The sequence below is a fragment of the Phytophthora cinnamomi genome (assembly GCF_018691715.1).
Source record: "Phytophthora cinnamomi strain GKB4 chromosome Unknown Contig39, whole genome shotgun sequence".
Classification (NCBI taxonomy): Eukaryota; Oomycota; class Peronosporomycetes; order Peronosporales; family Peronosporaceae; genus Phytophthora; species Phytophthora cinnamomi.
In genome coordinates, this window is record NW_027150972.1 from 634,015 (window position 1) to 652,915 (window position 18,901).

The window sequence follows — 18,901 nt, forward strand, 5'->3', positions numbered from 1 at the left end:
ATGCAGCAGCAAGTCGAATCGCTCAGCTCCTTGCGCAGCAACGAGAACGGGATCAGGCGGAGCGTGACCGACGCCTACAAGAGCACTTGAGTGCGGCGGGAGCTGAGCACCGCCGCGTCGACGCTGACCGCGCCCGTCGCGCCGAGGAAGCGGCCCGCGAAGTGAACGCGCGCCTGGAAGCCGTCCAGCAGACTATCCAAGCCATGAACCTGGAACGAGACCGTGAGCATGCAGAGCGGAAGGCGGAAGCAGAAGCGGCACTGAACCGGTAGAAATTTCTGGTTGACCAGAATCGCGAACTTCGTGCAACACTGACCCAGATTCAAGGTGTTCGTGCAACCGCCACCCCCCAGCCTGCAACTCAAGTAAAGGCGAATGGTCGTGCGGCCCCTGATTATGCAACCAAGAATCCAGTGAAAATGATGTCGTGGTCACCGGTCCCGGCTATGCACACATGAAGAACATGCCCGAAGTCGGTGCTGCCCAGCTCAAGGCGACCGTGGGTAAGAGCACGATGAAGCAGGAGACGTCACAACAAGACTGAAGTTCCTCGGGGACGAGGATTGTGGTGGCCTCGAAGAGCGCCATAGCCAAGTCGGAGACAGCGGCCAAGAAAGGTGCGGCTAAAACAACTGTGCCCAGAAGATCCTCTTCTCGAAAAGGGAAGAAGGAGGACGCAGACCCGCCGTCATCTGACCCCGACGGCTCTGACCCAAGCTCTTCGAACTCCAGCGATGGCGACTCGAGATCAAGTGGCTTCAGCAGCGACTCAAGCGACGACTTCGACCTGGACCTGACCAACCAAGGAAGGCACAACGGTGTGGACGTATCGGCCGTATATTAACTATAATGCGGTCGAGAAGTTCAACGAAGATGCGTCTGTGTAGAACCGAGTTGGCTGGTGGGAGAAGTTCATCGACATGGCTGCCCAAGGTACCTGGCCGGACAAATGAAGATCCGTCAGCTCCGTGGACGCGTGTCTTCTTCGCTGCGAGACAGGTATGTCCAGCTCCCGAAGTCTGTGCGCCACAACTGGAAGAAGCTGTCGCGCCGTTTCACGACTGAATCCTACGCTGAGCGATACTACACAATGAAAGTGCGCTCGAGCGAAACTCCGCGCAAGTTCTTCTACAGGTTGAATGCAGCTGCAGTCAAGGCCGGGATCGAATTCCAGAAGTCGTTCAAGCATCGAGAGCGACACCTTCGTCGCTTCAACAAAAAGCTGAAGGACACTCAGCTGAAGACCGCGCTGCAAGACCAGAAGTTCAAGAGCATCAGCGAAGTTGAGCATGCACTCAGGCGACTTGAGGACATCTGGCGCGAAGAAGGTTACGATACGCCTCCGCCGAGGAGCTGCGACTTCCGCGCTGATAATGACCCTCAAGGACGCTTCAAGCCTCGCAGATCTGGCCGTGCGTTAGTCGTTCAAGAAGCGGAGCCTGATTCAGACTTGGAAACTGAGCGACACGTCCGGTTTGAAGAACTTGATGATGAAGGAAGACCAGTGACCCCCGCTGCTCAGGTTGCGTTGGCCCAGGGACGTGAGAATCGCGCAACCAAGGCTCCGCGTGCTGAACAGCAACCTGTGTTCAAGACTGAAGATGTAGTCAAGGAAGTCTACCGCGTCCTGGAAGCTGACGGATGGCGTCCCCCAACTCAGAAAGTTGACCCACGTCCAGACCCAGCCCGAGATCAACGCCCATGTCACCGCGTTCAGGTAACGCGCCATGGCAAAGGACATGCGAGAACTGGACAAATTGCTGGGCGGATCTGATCTGCGATCAATGCCATCACCAAGGACATCCGACTGAAGCTTACCCGGCGAACCCGTGTCCAGGTTGCAGATAGTTTCATCGTGGGATTTCGTGTGAAGATTGGAGGGCGTTTCAAGCCATGAAGAAGCTCACACGCCATGGTGCACTCAAGGACCAGACCCTGGACGCCGTCCAGACAGGTGAAGGTGACTCTGGGGAGAAGTCGTTAAACTACTAAGCCCGCTGGAAGGGGTTCCAGCACGCGTCGGGCTGAAGAAGACCCCAGAGTTATGTGCCTTAGTGTGCGTCGGCCCAGGGCCGAGAAGAAGAAGAAAAGACCAACACAACCAACAATGCATGAATGTGTTTCAAGAATCATCCCCTGATTCAACCAACTTGCGCTCAAACCCTGTGCATTCAGACAATGTGCAGCAGGATACCTCTGGCGCGGACTCCCGGGTGGAGTTTCGCCTACACCCAGGCGAACGTTATGGATGGTGGGAAGATCATGAACCAGATGAAGCGCATGAGGTTGCCGTAGTGCATGGTGCTGTGAATGACTGTCGGACCAAGATCCTTGTAGACTCTGGCGCATCTATTAGTATGCTGAGTTTTGACGTTGCGCGTAAGTTGAAGCTCAAATTACAGACGCACAAAAAGATGAAGGTTTCAGGACTGGGAGGTGTTCCGACATATATATCAGCACATGCCGAGGTCAAGATCACGCTTGGTCCAATAGTGGTCTACGTTTTCAGGCTCTGGGTTGCGAATATTGGTGAAGGAGTGGATGTGTTGCTTGGGATGAACTTTATGTTCAGTGCTGGAGTGCGACTTTCGATTCGAGAAGGTTTAGGTCAGCTTCCGGATGAGGAAACGATCTTGATGTATGGTGGACCTGACCGCACCCGTGTGGGCTTGGATCTGCCTGTGAGGCCAAACGAGAGTCTTTACTTGCGACCAGGGCAGAGTGCGATCATTTGCATCGACTATGGGCAGTCCAATCCCCAGCGTGAAGTGATCTGGGCAAGACGTGGCGATCGGTGGGTGACCACGATCATCTACTCGGCCAGATCTTGGCCGACCGCAGTCAAAGTGGTGAATATTTCCGATAAGCTGGTTTGGATTGACACACGTGCCGTTGTCGCTCGGATTGTGGAGTACGGCTTCTTTCCACGTGCTGGCCGTTTCGTGCGTCCAGGCAAAAGGCAGTCTCAAGAGTGGCAACAACTCATTTATGAGAATACACTGTCTGCCCGAGCCCAGATGCGAGCCGACCGGCTGGTTCAATTGTTGTATGACCAAGGGCCGCCCTGCGTGCAGACGCCGAGTTATACGTGGCCATCCAAGATCATGCTACGACCAACTCCCGGCACTGCTCAGGTTCGAACGGTGCAAGTGAACAAGATGCCGAAGGGGCTGAAGGTCACGTTTAGCGAGGTGGTACCAGAGGTGTGGGCACCTGCCGATCCTGGTCCAAGGACTAGGGACGCAGAAGTGCAGACTGATCCGGTCATGGAAGTGATCCGCGCTCAAAGTGTAGTCACTGTGGGGAGTGCTCATGTAGCCCCTGCAGTCGCTGAAGATGAATAAACTTTGAGCGCGACTGGGGATACTAATGCACTTTCAAGCTCGCCTGCCCAAGGTTTCCCGAACACGCCGGTGCAGCAATTGGAGGCAGAGTACGGACGAGTCATGCGAGTCTCAGTGGAGGAGTTGGACCTGGAACCGCATGTATACATCCGAGAAGGCAGCGGGTTGATAGCTCGATGGCGCGATCAACTCACAATGTTGCCGGAGATTCAAGACTTGAGCCTTGAGTGTAAGATTGAAGAAGCAGATGACGGCGAGCCAGGTGTCACGACCCCAGAAATGGAGGCTCAGTTGAAGAAGATCTTAAAGTACCACCGACGGATTTTCTTGGGAGATGGAAATGCAGCTCCCGCCCCTGCTCGTGGAGTCGTTTGTGACTTGGGTGTCAGAAAGGTGCTACCAGTGGCTCCGCGCGCCAGGCAGATTGCCCACATTTGTTGGTCAAGGTTTACGAGTTACTCAAGAAACTCCTGGAAACGAGCCTGATTGGGCACTCTGAGTCAGAGTGGGCTTCACCGATCGTTGTCGTGCTCAAGAAAAATGGAATTGATATCAGGATGTGCATCGACTACCGAGTAGTTAACGAGTTTATCACGCTATCGCGATACCCGCTTCCCCTGATTGATGATCTCCTAATTGGGTTCGAGTCGGCGATGTGGTATATGACCTTGGACATGTCCAGTGGCTTTTGAGCGGTGTTGATGGTTGAACGCGCCAAACTGATTTCAGCGTTCATTTGTCCGTTTGGGCACTTCCAATGGATCCGAATGCCTTTCGGACTCACGAATGCACCGCTCGTCTACCAGGCAGTGATCAATAACTACTTGTGGGGATTTTTGCGCTTGCCGCCTCAAGAGGAAGTTCTTGTTGATCGTGACGTGTTGGAATTCTTATAGCTGGACACCCCCAAGCCCGATCGCACTGGTGGGCAAGGCCTGCATGATTCCGACGATCAAGGCCAAAGTCATGGGGACGAGGTGGAGCGCTCAGCTGCAGTTCAAGCATTGACTGACGAGATGACCGTGTTCAAGCGTAACATCCCTGCACATCCTCAGATGGGCCCGGTACTCGGACGCAACTCGTACATTGACGGCATCACGCTTGGGGCGCCGACGTGGGGCCAACTCTGCGAAGACTTGAATACACGCTTGTTTCGGTTGAGATATTTGAACATCTCTGTGAGTCTCCCGAAGAGCGAGTTTGGCAAGTTGACCATTCCGTACCTTTCGCATGAGATCAGCGCAGAAGGGATCCGATCCATGCCCAAGATTGCCAAGTCCGTTCAAGACCTGCCGTTCCCGTCCACGATCAAAGGAGTTCAGGGTTTCCTGGGGAGCTTGAACTACTACAACAAGTTCATCGAAGACCCCCCAGTGGTGGCCGCATCACTCTATGAGCTGACCGAGGATCAAGTGCATGCAGGACGAGACTTTGAGCGAGCGAAAGAAGCGTTCGAGATCCTGAAGCTCAAGACCGTCTCAATTCCCATGCTGCGCCATCCTGATCGCGGAAGGCAGTTCATCACTATACCTCATGTCAATCCTTGGGCCGCGTGTGCAGTCCTTGGCAAAATGTATGACGGTGTGATTCAGCATGTGCGATTCACCAGCCACATTCTGAACGAGTTTGAGCTACGCTATCACATTGCGGAGAAGGAATTTCTGGCGATCCTGAGAGTCTTTGAGTTGTTCAGACCATAGACCATTGAGTTACGTTCAGAGTTCCCGGTGGTGATTTATACTCGCTACTCGGTCTTGAAGTGGTTGTTGAATTCGAGCTCCACTGAAGGACGAAGCTTGAAGTAGGTACTGGAGTTGTCAAGGTGGTCGCTGGAGATTCGTCGGGTTCACCACGACGAAGATGGCCTCGCTGCCATATTGGGAGCGGGTATTACTTCCCGCGAGCACCTAGACGCAGTCGTCGAGAGCTGATCCCAGCCAAGGGACGCGTCAAGAAGCCACCAGCGTTCAGCATCGAGATGCTCGAGTGAGACTACCAAGGACTGGTCCTCAGCTTTGACGGTGCGGCCAAGACTTCGACCCGCGTCGGAAGTTGCGGTTGTGTTTTATGGCAACTACCAGGAGGGGAGGTCTTGGACGCGCGAGGTTTCATCCTCGAGGATGTGACTGTGAATGACGCTGAGTACCATGTCCTACCTAACGGCCTGAAAATGGCTTGAGAACGTGGAGTCCAGGATTTGGTTGCAGTTGGTGACTGAAGGATTGTGATACAGCAGGCCCAAGGCCTGATAAACTGCAATCAGCCAAACCTGCAACGCCGGCTCGCCGAGTATGAAGTGCTCAGGACCAAGTTCAAGACTGTGCAACTGGTGCATGTGAAGTGCTTGTTCAATCAGGCTACCGATTATCTCACCACGAAGACATTGGCGCTTGGCAAGACCTGGCAGGTTGAGGATGCTGTTGAACGACTGCATCTGCAGTTGGTGTCCAAGATCCCTGAAAAGGTGATGAAACCTGCCAGTTGCGAACCCACAGTCAAGCCCGCTGCTCCGACTCTGAATGCCGATTGAGATGGAGTGCCTTCAGATTTCGACTCGGCACCGTTGACCCCAGCTGCCACGGTTCTGACTGTGATAACGCGAGCACGTTCAAGAGAAGAAGGAAATCTTCGTGAAGGAGTGCACTGATTGCGCGTCGGCCAAGGGACGGCCTCTGAATGCAGGCCCCTCACCTGGGAATATCGAGCCGAGCCGTCCGTTTGAGGTGGTGTCCATGGACTTTGTCACGCATCTCCCGAAGTCTGAACGTGGAAATACCTTCTTGCTATTATTTCAGGATATGTTTTCAGGATTTGTAATGTGCAAAGCCCATGAGTTCAACAACCGCTCAAGGCGTGGCCGAAGCATAGGAGGAGCGAGTGTTCAGGCAATTTGGTGAAAGTTCAATGTTGCGCCACGACCAGGACCCCAGGTTCATGAGTGAAGTATTCTCAGTCGGGCGTTCAGGAAACACCGCTCGAGGTTTCAAGTGGCCCACGTGCACCCAAGGGTCCACGCGATAGCCAGTGTCCTTGATCTTCAACTTGACTCTGAACCCGTCATGTACTTCCTCGATTCTGAATGGGCCATACCCCTGGTGAGCCAACTTCCGACTCAAACCAGGTTGAACCTTGGGTATGTAGAGCCATACAGCGTTGCCAACTTCGAACCCGGCCTTGATGGGTTCAGACAGATCCTGCCATTTCTGGGTTTGAGCTTTCGAACGTAGCCGTTTCGCTTTCTTCTGCAAGTCCTCTGGGCAGGCTTGAGCGTAGCTGTAGTCTCGCTGCATCTTGCGACGCCACTCATACGCGCTGCGTTCCGGTACACTAGTTGGCTTGCGTCCGAGCATCGCGAACAGCGTCCGTTAGGCATCCCAGCCATGAACCAGGAAAAATGTCGTGTCGAGCCGAGTTGCGTCGAAAGCCGTGTTGAGCGCGAACATCAAGCGTTCGGCGTGTTCATCCCAGTCGCTCTGGTCCGATTCGGCGACCTACGCCCTGACACTGCGAATGACAGTCTGGGCTGAGCGCTCCTGTTGGCGATTAGCTTGAGGGCGATAGGTCGGGGTTGCTCGCTGTCTGCTGACAAGCAAGTCTCCGAATCGGGAGAAGTTGAGGTTGCGGAAGATGATGACTTCGATACCGCTCTGCTCCCCGAGGACAGCTGAGAGCGTGGCACTGTGAGTGGAGAATACGAAGTGGTGAAGATCTTGGACTTGCGCTGGGTCAAACGCACCCGAACCTCTCGACGCATTCTTGAATACCTCGTCAAGTGGAAAGGATACGAAGAGTTGGAATGGCTACCAGTCACGCAATTGAACTGCGGTGCTCTCCTGTATGCGTTTAACCAGGGAACTAGAGCGCGAGCTCGCTTCCAGGCCATACAAGCAAGCGATGACCATCCAAGTGTGTAGCGTTCGTTGAACGCGCACACCTGACTGCAGATCGAGGACTATGTCAAAATGCCTGAAAATACCCCTGCCACTAATGAAACCCTGAAACAAGGCGAGTGGTCGCTGACCGCAGATTAAGTTCTGGAGGTGCTTCAGTACGAATGAGAATGGAGATTGTGAGTGGAGTCTGAGATTGTTGTGGAAATGATGAAGTTGAGTTGTGACATGGAGACGTCAACGGAGAGCTCAGCGTGCTTTGCATAATTATGACTTCGACGGCAAGACTCAGAAATGACTGTCGAATGGAGAATGTGAACCAAGGATGAGGACTGAGTGCACTAAAGAAATAAAGACTGAGCGTTGGAGAAAGAGATTGGATGCAAGTGATTCAAAAATGCTTCATTACGCTACGTGCAGAAAAGGAATGTTGAAGCTGCGTCCAAAATTGGCGACGTGTGAGTGTGTCCAACAGCTCACGCGGCCAGTTCCTCGTCACTCTCCTCTTCCTCACCTTCTCCCTTTTCTTCGACCTCCTCCTCGCTCTCCTCATCGTCATCGGCGTCTTCGTCTTCGTCGACTTCGGTCGAGTTGTCCGCACGGTTCGGGACAACCAGTTGCGCGCGCGCTTGGGGAGCGGAATGGACTTCTTGCGAAGCTCGTCAGGAACATGCATGGTACGCTCGACCTCGTTGGCGGCAGTTGTCCACATGGTGCGGGCAGGCTCACGCTCGTCCAGCCCTTCCAGTTGCTTGGTCAGCAGCTTGGGGCGACCCTTGCAGTCGACGACGCGAGGATCTTCCCAGATCCAGTAACAGGCACGCTGAGGCTGCGGCCAAAATCCCGGTTCTTGGAACAGACTCTCAGGAAACTTGGGGATGCGTCGAAGGCGCTTGACCTCGGTCTCGTACTTGCGGATCAGGGAGTCCGTCCGGACTCGACGCTTATCGTAGAGATCCTTGGACTCGCCATCTTGTTCGACGTCGATCATGATCCAGTGCAGCAAGTCCCACCAAGCCTGGCAGTTCGCCTCCATGAGATCCACGTAACGCGAGAGGCCAGCCATTACCGCTGCGCTGAGCTTGGATGCAGAGTGGAAATAGAAGACCTTGGTGCGCTCAGCGAACATGCGGTTCCACGGGAGCTTGGCCTTGACGATCGTGCTGTACTTGTTCAGTGGGAAAATCGCCGTGTACAACTCTGCGCTCCAGCGGAGGTTCAGGAATTGAGTCTCGCTCTTCTGCGGCGCGTAGTTTGGCAACCCCACGGTCTGCGGTTTACTCTTCCGGGGGTAGAAGCACATCTTGATCCCGAAGTAACGGTGCGACGAAGTCAGCGCCGGGTCCGGATCTTCAATCACGCTCAGTTGCGCCAACGTCAGATCTTCGAACGCGATCTAAGCCAACGGCGTGGACGTCCGCGGTGACTCAATCAGTTGCCCAAGGACCTTGGACGCCGTGCTGGATTCCTTGGCTGCCGGAGCGGGCTTGGACTCGGACTTTGCCTTGGCCGTCTTAGCTCTCTTGGTTCGAGGTGAGCGTCGAAGCGTGGAAGATGTGCCCTTTCTCTCAGACTCGGACTCAAGCAGTTCCAGCTTGCGCTTGACCCCGGCCGAAATGCTCTTGGATGCGTTCTTTGACGCACTCTTGGAAGCAGGAAGTTCGGACGTGGCGCTTGCAACTTCAGGCTCGAACGCCGAGTCTCCGCTGCTGCTACTACTACTGGAGGACATGAGCTCAGTCTCGTCTTGGGTGGAGTCCTCCTCTAGCGGAAGCCACGGTTCGAAGTCCTCCTCCCGATCGAACATGCTCTCAAGCAGAATCTCAGCGCAGAGGTAGTACATTTAAGGAACGCGGCTGGTCCACGGTGTCCAATTCGTCGCTGCGGATCATACTGACCAGCATCTCGATCAAAGGTTCACGAGGAATGAGAGGGTGAACCAAGTGATCACCTCGCACGAGCTCCGACGCGTCTTCGTACTTGAAACCAGCTTCCCGAAGCTTCTTCCAGACTTGTGGCCCATGCAGAGCCGCGCGTGCTGCATCTTCAGACAACTCCGCTCGACGCAGGTCGAGCCAACTGAGCGTTAGGAGTGTTCGTGCTTGCCCGTAACTGCAGACTGGCCCTGAACTCCTCCCAAGACATGTTCTCGATTGCGCGTTTGCTGTTCTTATACGCCGGCTTTTTCTTGGTTTTGGATCGCGATGAACTTGGCTTGCTCTTCTTGGCCTCTTTAGACTCCCCAGTGAGGTCACAGACTTTGGGTGGATACTTGGGCTTGGATGCGGAGTCGCCATCATTGGCCTTCTTTCGCTCAGCCTGGTGATCGCCGCGAACACATTGCGGCTGGTCGGCTGCCAGCATGTGGATGTTCGTAATCCATGCCACAGGAGAGGTCGACCGCCGGCCGTGAAGTGTGCGAACAGCTCTTGTAGGCGCTTCCTGTTCCCAGAGACGATAATGCTGGACTCCCGATCCAAGAAATCTGAGAAGGACCAAACATCCCAAGTCTTCTCGCGCAACTCCCGCCGCAAAACTTCGCAGAGATCCTCAGACGTTGCAAGTTGCTCCTTCAGATCAGCTATCTCGTCCGCATGCGCGTTCAGTCGATGCTGGTGGTATTCTTCCTGCGCAACCAGATTCCGCTTGGCCCGAAGTTCCGCGCTCTGCTCCTCGCTCTCGACGCGCCCGACCTCAGACTGCCAGAAGGCCTCCATCGCAGCCCATTCCCGGCGCAGCGCATCGTTGTCTGTTCGCAGGTTTAACACATCCCGGACGGAAGTAGTCGCGCTGGACTCGATAATAGCCTTGAGGTGTCGATACTGGACGAGCATCCGCTTTAAAACGGAGAGCGTGTTCATCGCGTTTTCCGCGAGGTGCCAGGGCGCGAATGCAGTTAGGACCAACGCGAATCGTCGTTGCATCGTGAGTGATCCCAACACGAGCGCAAGGTTACTGTCGCCCGGCGGCTGATCAACGGGCTGGGGAATACTTGAGCACACGCCTGCACCGAGGATGGACTCAAGTTCATTCAAGTCTTGGTCCGAGAAGCGTTCGAGAATCTGCAACGCATCCAAGCCACCATAGCCGTCACGCAGGTGAGCCCCATTGCGGCACGCCATTTCCGACGCGGGGACGCCGACAAGCTGGAGCGGATCGCTGTCAGCTTAACACGGCGGCACGAGCCAATTCGCTGGCCGCTGACATCCATCAACAAATGAGAAACTGGACGCAGGGACGAGCCTTGACGCGGAGATCCCAGCGTACTCCGCGTTGGACACCAGGCCACGCTCTCGCCACCCTGGATGAATTAGCGAATGCGAGTCAAGTCCCTTGCTGCCTACACCTGAGGCCGGGGCGTCCGCGCTCAGGCCTTTGGTCTCTTCGAGATGCTCGCCGGAGCTTCTGCTATCGCCTTTCGATTCGGCGCCAATACCTGAACCCGCCGTCGCCCGCGCCACCGCCACTACCACTGCCGCGACCCTTCTCTTCGTCGTCGCCCCCGTGCTTGCTCTCCAGGTGCTCGTCATCCGAGGCAGGCCCCTCCTCCGTCGCGATGCGCGACCCGGACGCGTCTTTCGCGCCCCGTGACTGATCGTCGCGCACCTGCGCGTCATCCGATTGTTTTTGCGCCTTGCGCGCGCCCTTTTCCGCTGGTGCCATGGTGTCACGCCGCTTGAGTAGCCGAGATACTGCTTTGGTGGTGCCTGAGCGCCGGTGTCGCGTGTTTGAAGAAGATTTCGCTATGATATGGAACTTGAAAACTTGATTTGCAGCTGGAGCATGGCTTGGTTGACAGCTGTTGACCAGCTGCGAAAAGACAGAGAAGCTTATGCGAGTGTGGAAGTTCACGTTCAACCGAACCGCGTCCAAGGTCAGCCCCGTTGGTCTTGGGTCCAGCCATGATGTGCCAGTTCGAAGGGAAATTTCTCTATGACATACTATGACTGGAAGGGAGGTTGACACGAGGCTGAAAAGGATTTTTCCCGAATGCCACCAATTGCTTACTGACCTGGTCGGTGACGTAGCTAAAGCCGCCATTCTGATTGGCTGGGATTGTCCTCAGACCCGGCTGTGCACCGTGCGACAAGCTCTGAGCCGGAATTCAGCTGTGTACCGCGGAACGAAATGCGAAGAAGCCTAGGATGGGCCCTTTAGGCTTGGGAGACCGCGTTGAGACGAGAAACCCTGAGCACGGATCTCCGTCCAAGCCGCCCCCGTCCTTAAGCGGGTTGACACAAAGAGGAACGTCAAAAACGCCTGCACGAACGCATCGTGTATGGTGTCCCGCCTCGCCTAGGTTTTGAACGCACACAGATTTCGTGCACCCGGAGCCCAGAGATTCCCGTGAAGACAAGTGCACAGTGCCCAGACCGCTGGCCACCCGAGACAAGCCCAGACAAGCGTCACGCTACCGAGTGGAGTCATCCTACCTTTGACCGCAGAGCCTCAGGCGAGGCAAAGCCCCTGAGTGCAGGCTATCCCTGAACGCAGATTTCGGATACACTTGGGTTGAAGGATGACTGACTATGAAGCTCAGTATCAAGTATGCGCGGACTCGTGAAACCTTGCCCACAGTGGTGTACGAAGCCCCCGAGAAGCCAGTCACAGACAATGATACGTACTTTGAAGCTGTGCAAAATCCAGCCCGGAAGTGTCGACGTCAACAGCTGGCCAGTATAATCAAGCCAAGACGGATATAATGAAGTCAAGGCAAAAACGGCTGGTATATTCAAGTCAAGACGAGCTACCCCAAGTATAACCAAATCAAGCTTTTCGCCAGACGCACGACGATGAACATAGAAGAACACCAAAGAAAGATACCTTTACATACCCCTAGCGATAGTCTAGCGGAAAACAAACCGAGAGTTCGTTTTACCCCCTACTGCGCAAGTGGAAGCAAGTGCCAGCCAGGAATCGGGTCCACTGATCACCAAGGACAAGGTCAGCGCGGAGCTCCCCACATACTCAAGTCCAATTACGTGGGGAGCTGGTGCTCCGGCGCTGAAGTGATCCGCGTATTCCATATCCCAGTTGGGCCCACTGCGTGTAGGTAAGAGTGGTTACCCATTTTATGCTCACAAGGTTATCTCGGGTGGCTAGTTAGCAGTCACCCCCGGGAATAGTTGATCGACTGCGTACAAGGAACGAAGTGCATTTGATTTGTGTGTATATCTCTCTTCGGAGCGTGGTGCGCGTGAAGGAAGAAGCGTTTTAGGCTGACCAGTGCCTTGAACGTTGATAGTTGACTGGCGTACGACCCACCGCCCGAGGGTCTAAGAATAAGTGGCGGCTATTTTTGTGTGTATAACTCTGTATTTGTATTGGTTATCTGGAAGGGTGTATATCTGGGGTTCTAACTTGTGGTAGCAACCCTGGTTCCTCCACTGCTTCGACCTACCGACCATTTGGATAGTGCGTTCAAGTCAGTGAACGTTACGCCTGACTGGTCAAGGCCTCCAAACCATCGAACAAGTCACCCGGTGACCTATCCAGGCTCCCCGAAGATACACGACACCGACTGGGAACTCACAAGGTGACACGCCACCCTCGTCCGCGGCCCCCCGTAACCTGCGTTTAAGGCTTAAGGGTGTTCAAGGGTTTACCTTCCTGAGAAGAGCATTTACCCACTTCTCCGGGCTGGCCACCGTACACCTGGGCGATTCAGGTTTCACCGGCCACACCACATAGCGATATTTTCTCACCGGTGACAGACTTGGAGAGAACGATAGAAGTCTTAGAGTACGCCTGGGGCCTCTAGATATGGTGTGCAGATGGTGAAACACAAGAGATACTGGTGTCAGACCGCTAACAGACCCATGGGGCAATACCACGATGACTAAGGAACACATACTAGCCTGACGGATGCGACGACGGATGTAAACACTCACAAACGGTTAAGAAATAGGAGCAGGGAGTAGGGCACGAGTGTAGTGAACATTCATTTATTAGGGCCGCCGCCGCGGGATCACCGGAGAGGTGATCTCGTATGCAGTGCTGCAGCTGTGCGCGGGACTGGGTGTTGGCGGCCGACATAACCGCAAATATTCAAATTCAAATTAGAGTACGCCTGTGCGTCGTAGTAAAGTGGGGAAATGGCGGGATCTGAATCTGCATCAATTGCGACCTCATTGGCGCACTCTCGCTGCAGCGACGAGAATAGCACGTCCCTCATGGGCCAGGAGTTGTCGAATGCTGAAGTAGTCGTAGATCTCTGGACGACTCTATGCGTTGTTGATGTTTAACCGCCCTGTATTCCAGAGATGGCTGGTGTTGCACCTATGTTACTGGATGACATCCCTGGAGTAGGAGAATGTTGCACCAATGTTACTAGATGACATCCGAAAAACAGCTCCAAGCGACTGTTCATCGAACTGCGAATCGACTTTTTACGAATGTGGGTACAAAAATCTAGGAATACATACATTGCAATTGGTGGCTCCTAGAGCTGCCACGCGTCCAGGGGCATCGATCTCCAAAGCCCCCGTTCAGCTCTCTTTCTTCTTTAACTAAACTCACTTTTCATCCTTCCTCCTCTCGACGTCTTCCCCGGTTGTCCCTCTTCAAGCCTGCGCAAAGTTCTTCCTGACCTTTGAGCATGCGCTGAAGGCAGCTGCTGAAGCGACTGGCATCGTGACGACCGACGAGCAAAGATCGTTCTATCTCTACTATGCAATGCCCAGGTCGTGGAAGCCTGACCTCGCCATCGGGATAGGCAGCAAGAAGTTCATCCCTTACAATGACCTCAAGACCAACATTGAGCGTAAGGTGCTGGACGACTACGCCAAGCGTAAATACGTGATTGAGAAAGGCACTCCCGAGAGCACTTCAACAGCCGGGCGAAATGGCCCTCTAGGGCATCGCGAACGCGCCCCATGGAAGTGACGACCCGCTTCGACGTGCTCAAGGCTGCACCTACTGTCAGCGTGCCAACCATGCCATCCGCGACTGCCGTGTACTGCACAAGCATCGGTGAACTGGGACGGTCAAAGAAGGCACGGTGCTGCCGGCGAACTTCGCCATCATCGACTTCAAGCTTAGGGGTGACCACAATCCCTTTCCGGCCAAGCAACAGCGTACTCAACGCTCCGATGATCGTCAGCGCCCACCCGCCCGCAACAATAATGGGTTTAAGGGCCCGGACATCTGCGATCGTTTTGGCAACCCAAACCACTTTCGAGACCTCCAGTGCAAATTCAACTCGAGAGGACACGAAGTGGGGCTCATTGCCTATGCGACTATCTTCAAGCCCGACATCGGCCTCTCTGATGCAAGCACTGACCCGCATGATCCTACCCGGACCGTCGACTCTGGTTGCACGCGCCATGCTGCTTGTCAAGAGCCCTGGTTCAAGCAAAATTAGGCTGTATGCTGGAGCTATCATGGTGGGAGGCAAGCAGCAGCTGGCCATTCGCGGCATTGGCGACGTCATCCTTGCGGTTAAGGACACCACTGGCACTCTTCATCATCTCGAGTTCCGCGATGTGCTCTTTGTGCCTGATATGAAGTTCAATCTAATCTCCATCGCTCCGGTGTTGAAAACTGGCATTCGACTGGTTTTCAGTCGCACGAGGTGCACGTTCTTCGTGAACAACGACTTCAAGCTTCACTTCGAGCTCGCCGCCAACATGGACCTGTTTCAACTCCAGGCCAAAATACCACAGCAGCTACCTCCCAGCGCGCTAGTGGCACCGGCCTCTGCGGAAGATAAACCCGCCAATGTCCTTGTATCTCAATCAGATATAGATCCTACTGTCTTATTATGGCACAAACGGCTCGGTCACCCTAACTTTCGTGTGATGCAGACCATGTCTAGGACCCTAGCGGCCCCAGAACTGGCGTTCTCCGAAGCATCTGCGATCCCCAAACATATCTGCCCATCGTGCATCTTTGCTAAAGCCCATAGGGTTCCTTTCAATACCAACGTTGATTGCTGTAAAGCTCCTCTTGAAAAGGTTCATGCTGACATCAATGGACCCTTGCCGTACCCTAGTCTTAGTGACACCCAGTGCTTCATTACTTTAATTGATGACTACTCGCACTTTATGCGCCTCTGCGTAGTACGGCGGAAGTCCGATTTGAATGAGTGCTACGAGAAGTTCCGCAAGGCAACAACGAACCGCTTCAACACCGAGGTTGGTACATTGGAAACACAGCTCAACATGCATGATCCTGACGTTGCACGACTTCGGAGTGACAATGGAAAAAAATATATGAGAAACTGGGTCAGCTCATCTTTGATCGCTACGGTACACATGCTCAATTCACGCACGCATATGCGCCCTAGCAAAATGGTGTCGCGGAACGTCGAATGCGCACTATCCTCGAATGCGTCCGATCTCTCCTAATTGACGGCGACTTCCCTCGCCAACTCTGGGGGGAGTGCTGCCAGTACGTCACGCATCTGATCAATGTAACGACTAGTAGCGTCCTTCCGTCTGGCGTCAGGGCCTACGAACTCTGGCACGGCAAAAAGCCTTCTCTCCAATACATCAGAGTTTTTGGGTGTGCGTCTTTCGCACTCATACCGGAACCTCAACGCAACAAGGTCGAGGCTCGTGCAAAACTATGCATGTTAGTTGGCCAACCTCAAAACAAAAAGGTCTACCGTATTCTCAACACGACAGAAAACCCAAATATATACAGCCGAGACGTCACCTTCAAAGAGGACACGTTTTGTAACGGGGTTACACGCACAAGTGGCTTGTACCCACTTGTGATTTTAACAGATAAAATATCTGTTAAAAGTTTTAGATACTTCCTCACCTTGGTGTAAGTCACACCAATGGATACATTGAAGTGGGCCACCACAATGAGTGGTCCACACATACCCAAAGATCCTATTGGTAGAAAGCAGCATCTTTCTACCAATTAGAGACGTGCATATTGGCGGGGCTCTGACAGCCAGCCGCTGCCAACCCCTTTCATCTATGATAAAACAGTTTTAGCAGATTTAGGAGGAAGATCAATTTACAAACAATACAGTTCTCATTTTACCTAATCTAAGTCACTTGGAGTCTTTATTTGATTTATATTATACTTGTGTATTCAAGTATAATTAACTCGAGTAATTACTAAGTACTTACGCTTCCTCATACACGTTGCGCAACGTGTAAGCTAAAGTAGCGAGTCAAGTTAGACCCAATACACCTGGTAGTAGTCCGTCCAACGACCGACTGCTTGACGTTCGTACGAGGTGTACGATCGCGGAGCCGAGAACCACATGAGCACGGAGGTGCCCATCGAGAGCTCCAATACGCCTGCAACGCATGCTGAACGTGCTGACTGCCCCCACATGTCTGACCCAGAGTGGGACATCCTTCAACGACTGTCAACAGTCATTGGATAGACTGCGATAGCTACGATGCTGCGTACGCTATCGCCGACAGAGAAACATGGTGTTGCGCTGGGGTTCATCATGAAGGAGCAGCGTGATGCTGCTTCCTCAGTGACGGCGTCGTCAGGGGCGACACCGCGTGCTCGATCATTAAACTTGAGCGTAAGCAATTATGTAGGAAGAGAGGGCGAGCCTCTCCTCCGATGGCTTGTCGAGCTCGACACAGCCATAGCGGCTCGACGCATTGTCGACCCGTTGTAATAGGTTGCGTTCGCCATGTCCTGCCTTGGCGGACACGCAAGGAGTTGGGCGTATGGACGCCGACTCTCCGATCCTACGTGCTTCAGCACGTACGAAGTGTTCAAATAGGAGCTCAAACAAGCGTTTGAGCCCCCGCAAAACGAGTTCCGGTCGAGGGCGGCGTTCCTCGACCTTCAGCAGGGTAAGCATGACGTCCATGCTTACGCGCAGCGCGCACGATACTTGGTCTCAAATATCGTGACTAATCCAATTGACGAGGCGGCTAAGGTCGTGACGTTCATGAAGGGACTTAGCGATGGGCCTGTGAAGATCTATCTCTTCCGAGAGTACCCGAGTACTCTCGAAGCTGCGATTACTCTCGCAATGCAAGAAGCGTTTAGCCTGCGGCAGGCTAAACTGCATGCAAATGCGCCGAGGCCTCAACCGCGCCAGGTGGCGAGGACGGGAGGTCCGGAACCAATGGACCTCTCGAACGCAACGGCTGCTGGTCACCCGCAGCACGGAAGTAATGTGCGATGTTCCCGTTGCGGAAGGATCGGTCACATTGCCAGGGGATGCGCGGCTCCTGTGTGCTACAGTAGTGGCCGTCGTGGCGATGCCGGGCATCGCCATCAACAAACAAAAAACGTGAACGTCCATTAGGCGCGATATTGTGGAAGAGTGCCCCGGGGAAACGCGGAAGTTGCCGCCGATGAGGCAAGACGACACGATGGATGGAGTGTGACGCGGGTGGCTCCGACGAGAAGGTACACGGAGCGGGGGTGCGACATGACGCCTGAGTCTGATCCTTCCGCGGTATCAGGGCTGATCTGGCGCCGGATTCGGCACCCGGCTATGTACAACACCGTCATTCGGATCCCGTCACTCAATACCCCCCCCCCCCCCCCCCCCGAAGATACGCAACTCAAAGGCCCGGGAAATAGCCCGACACGCCCTAGATAGGACGTGCTGGGTGTTTGTGCGAGGACGAACTTACAGTAAATTACGGTTTTCTATGAGGGCACTACTCCACAATGGTGCCGCGACCCGGGAGTACTACTTCGAATGACGGGGTAACGATCAAGCAGGCATCTGAGGCAGGTGCTCCGTCGGTTGGAAGGTCGCTGACAGCAAGTGAGCACAAAGAGAGACCGGACGCGTCGTGGAGCTCGGAGGGAACCTTCACGACAGGCCAAGGGGCCAGCGACAATCAAGAGGGCTACGAAGAACTGTTTGCCGTTCCCGATGTGGCTCCCCATGAGGGGGCCACCAAGGGCCACGACGCAAGTCGTGGTCCTACCGGTCCGAAGCCTAGAAGGCTGAAGACCTACAACCCCCACCCACAAGGCCGTCGCCAAACGCAAGTCGCCCAAGAAGAAGAAGAAGTTTTGTGCGCCGGACTCGGAAGACGAATCGCTGTCCAAGCCGCAAGGCAAGGACGGGGGACGCCAGTACACCGCCGCGGAGATGCGCCACGTGTTGGCCCGCACAGGACCGTTTCGGCCGCTGGCGTGAGTCCGGATCCTGAGCTTTATTAAGCCTAAGCTGACGAGCGAGTTCACGGGCCCATTCCTGGTGCCAGACTTCGACAGCCCCACGAGTGTCATGCGTGCAGCGCCGACGCTTTTCGAGATGTTACGCGAATCCGGCTTCGTACTAGGCGCGTTTGAGATGGAGAAGGCGTACGACTGGAATTTTGAGGCATGGACGCGCACGATCCGTGACGTGCTGGAACCCTTGACCCTTCTAGCGAGATCTGTCGAACGCGAAGGCACACCGTCCGTGACGGACCCGGCGCCGGCGCCGGCGACGACGCCGTCAACCCCACCTCGATACCAGTCGAGCGTGCACTCCGACAACAGCCTTGAGTCGCCTAAGCGCATGCCCATGAACCGACCGCCGCGCTTCATGCAGCACGCCGCCGCGCCAGCGCGTGCCGTTCCTCCGACGACCTCGGGAGAGGTGATCCCCAAGACACTGGAAGACGCTATCATCCGACTCATGCGGTCGACGGCTGTGCGCACGCCAAGCCCCTGTCGCCCGTGGCTCAGCAACGGTGCGACAAACAGAACTGATCGAGGTCGATATGG

The 18,901-nt window shown here is 54.6% G+C and overlaps 2 protein-coding genes across 2 annotated transcripts; both read right to left on the reverse strand.

The window, feature by feature from the left end:
- Nucleotides 1-74: 74 nt before the first annotated feature.
- Nucleotides 75-9,041, reverse strand: IUM83_10626 (uncharacterized protein; the record flags this gene model as incomplete). The annotated part of the gene is made up of 3 exons (XM_067935139.1): nucleotides 75-311; nucleotides 7,836-8,630; nucleotides 8,682-9,041. The coding sequence occupies 3 exons, from the start codon at nucleotides 9,039-9,041 to the stop codon at nucleotides 75-77; spliced, it is 1,392 nt and encodes a 463-aa protein (XP_067791534.1).
- A 239-nt stretch (nucleotides 9,042-9,280) lies between these two features.
- On the reverse strand, nucleotides 9,281-10,897 carry IUM83_10627 (uncharacterized protein; the record flags this gene model as incomplete). Its single annotated transcript, XM_067935140.1, has 3 exons — nucleotides 9,281-9,719; nucleotides 9,791-10,393; nucleotides 10,671-10,897. The coding sequence occupies 3 exons, from the start codon at nucleotides 10,895-10,897 to the stop codon at nucleotides 9,281-9,283; spliced, it is 1,269 nt and encodes a 422-aa protein (XP_067791503.1).
- Between the last annotated feature and the right edge of the window lie 8,004 nt (nucleotides 10,898-18,901).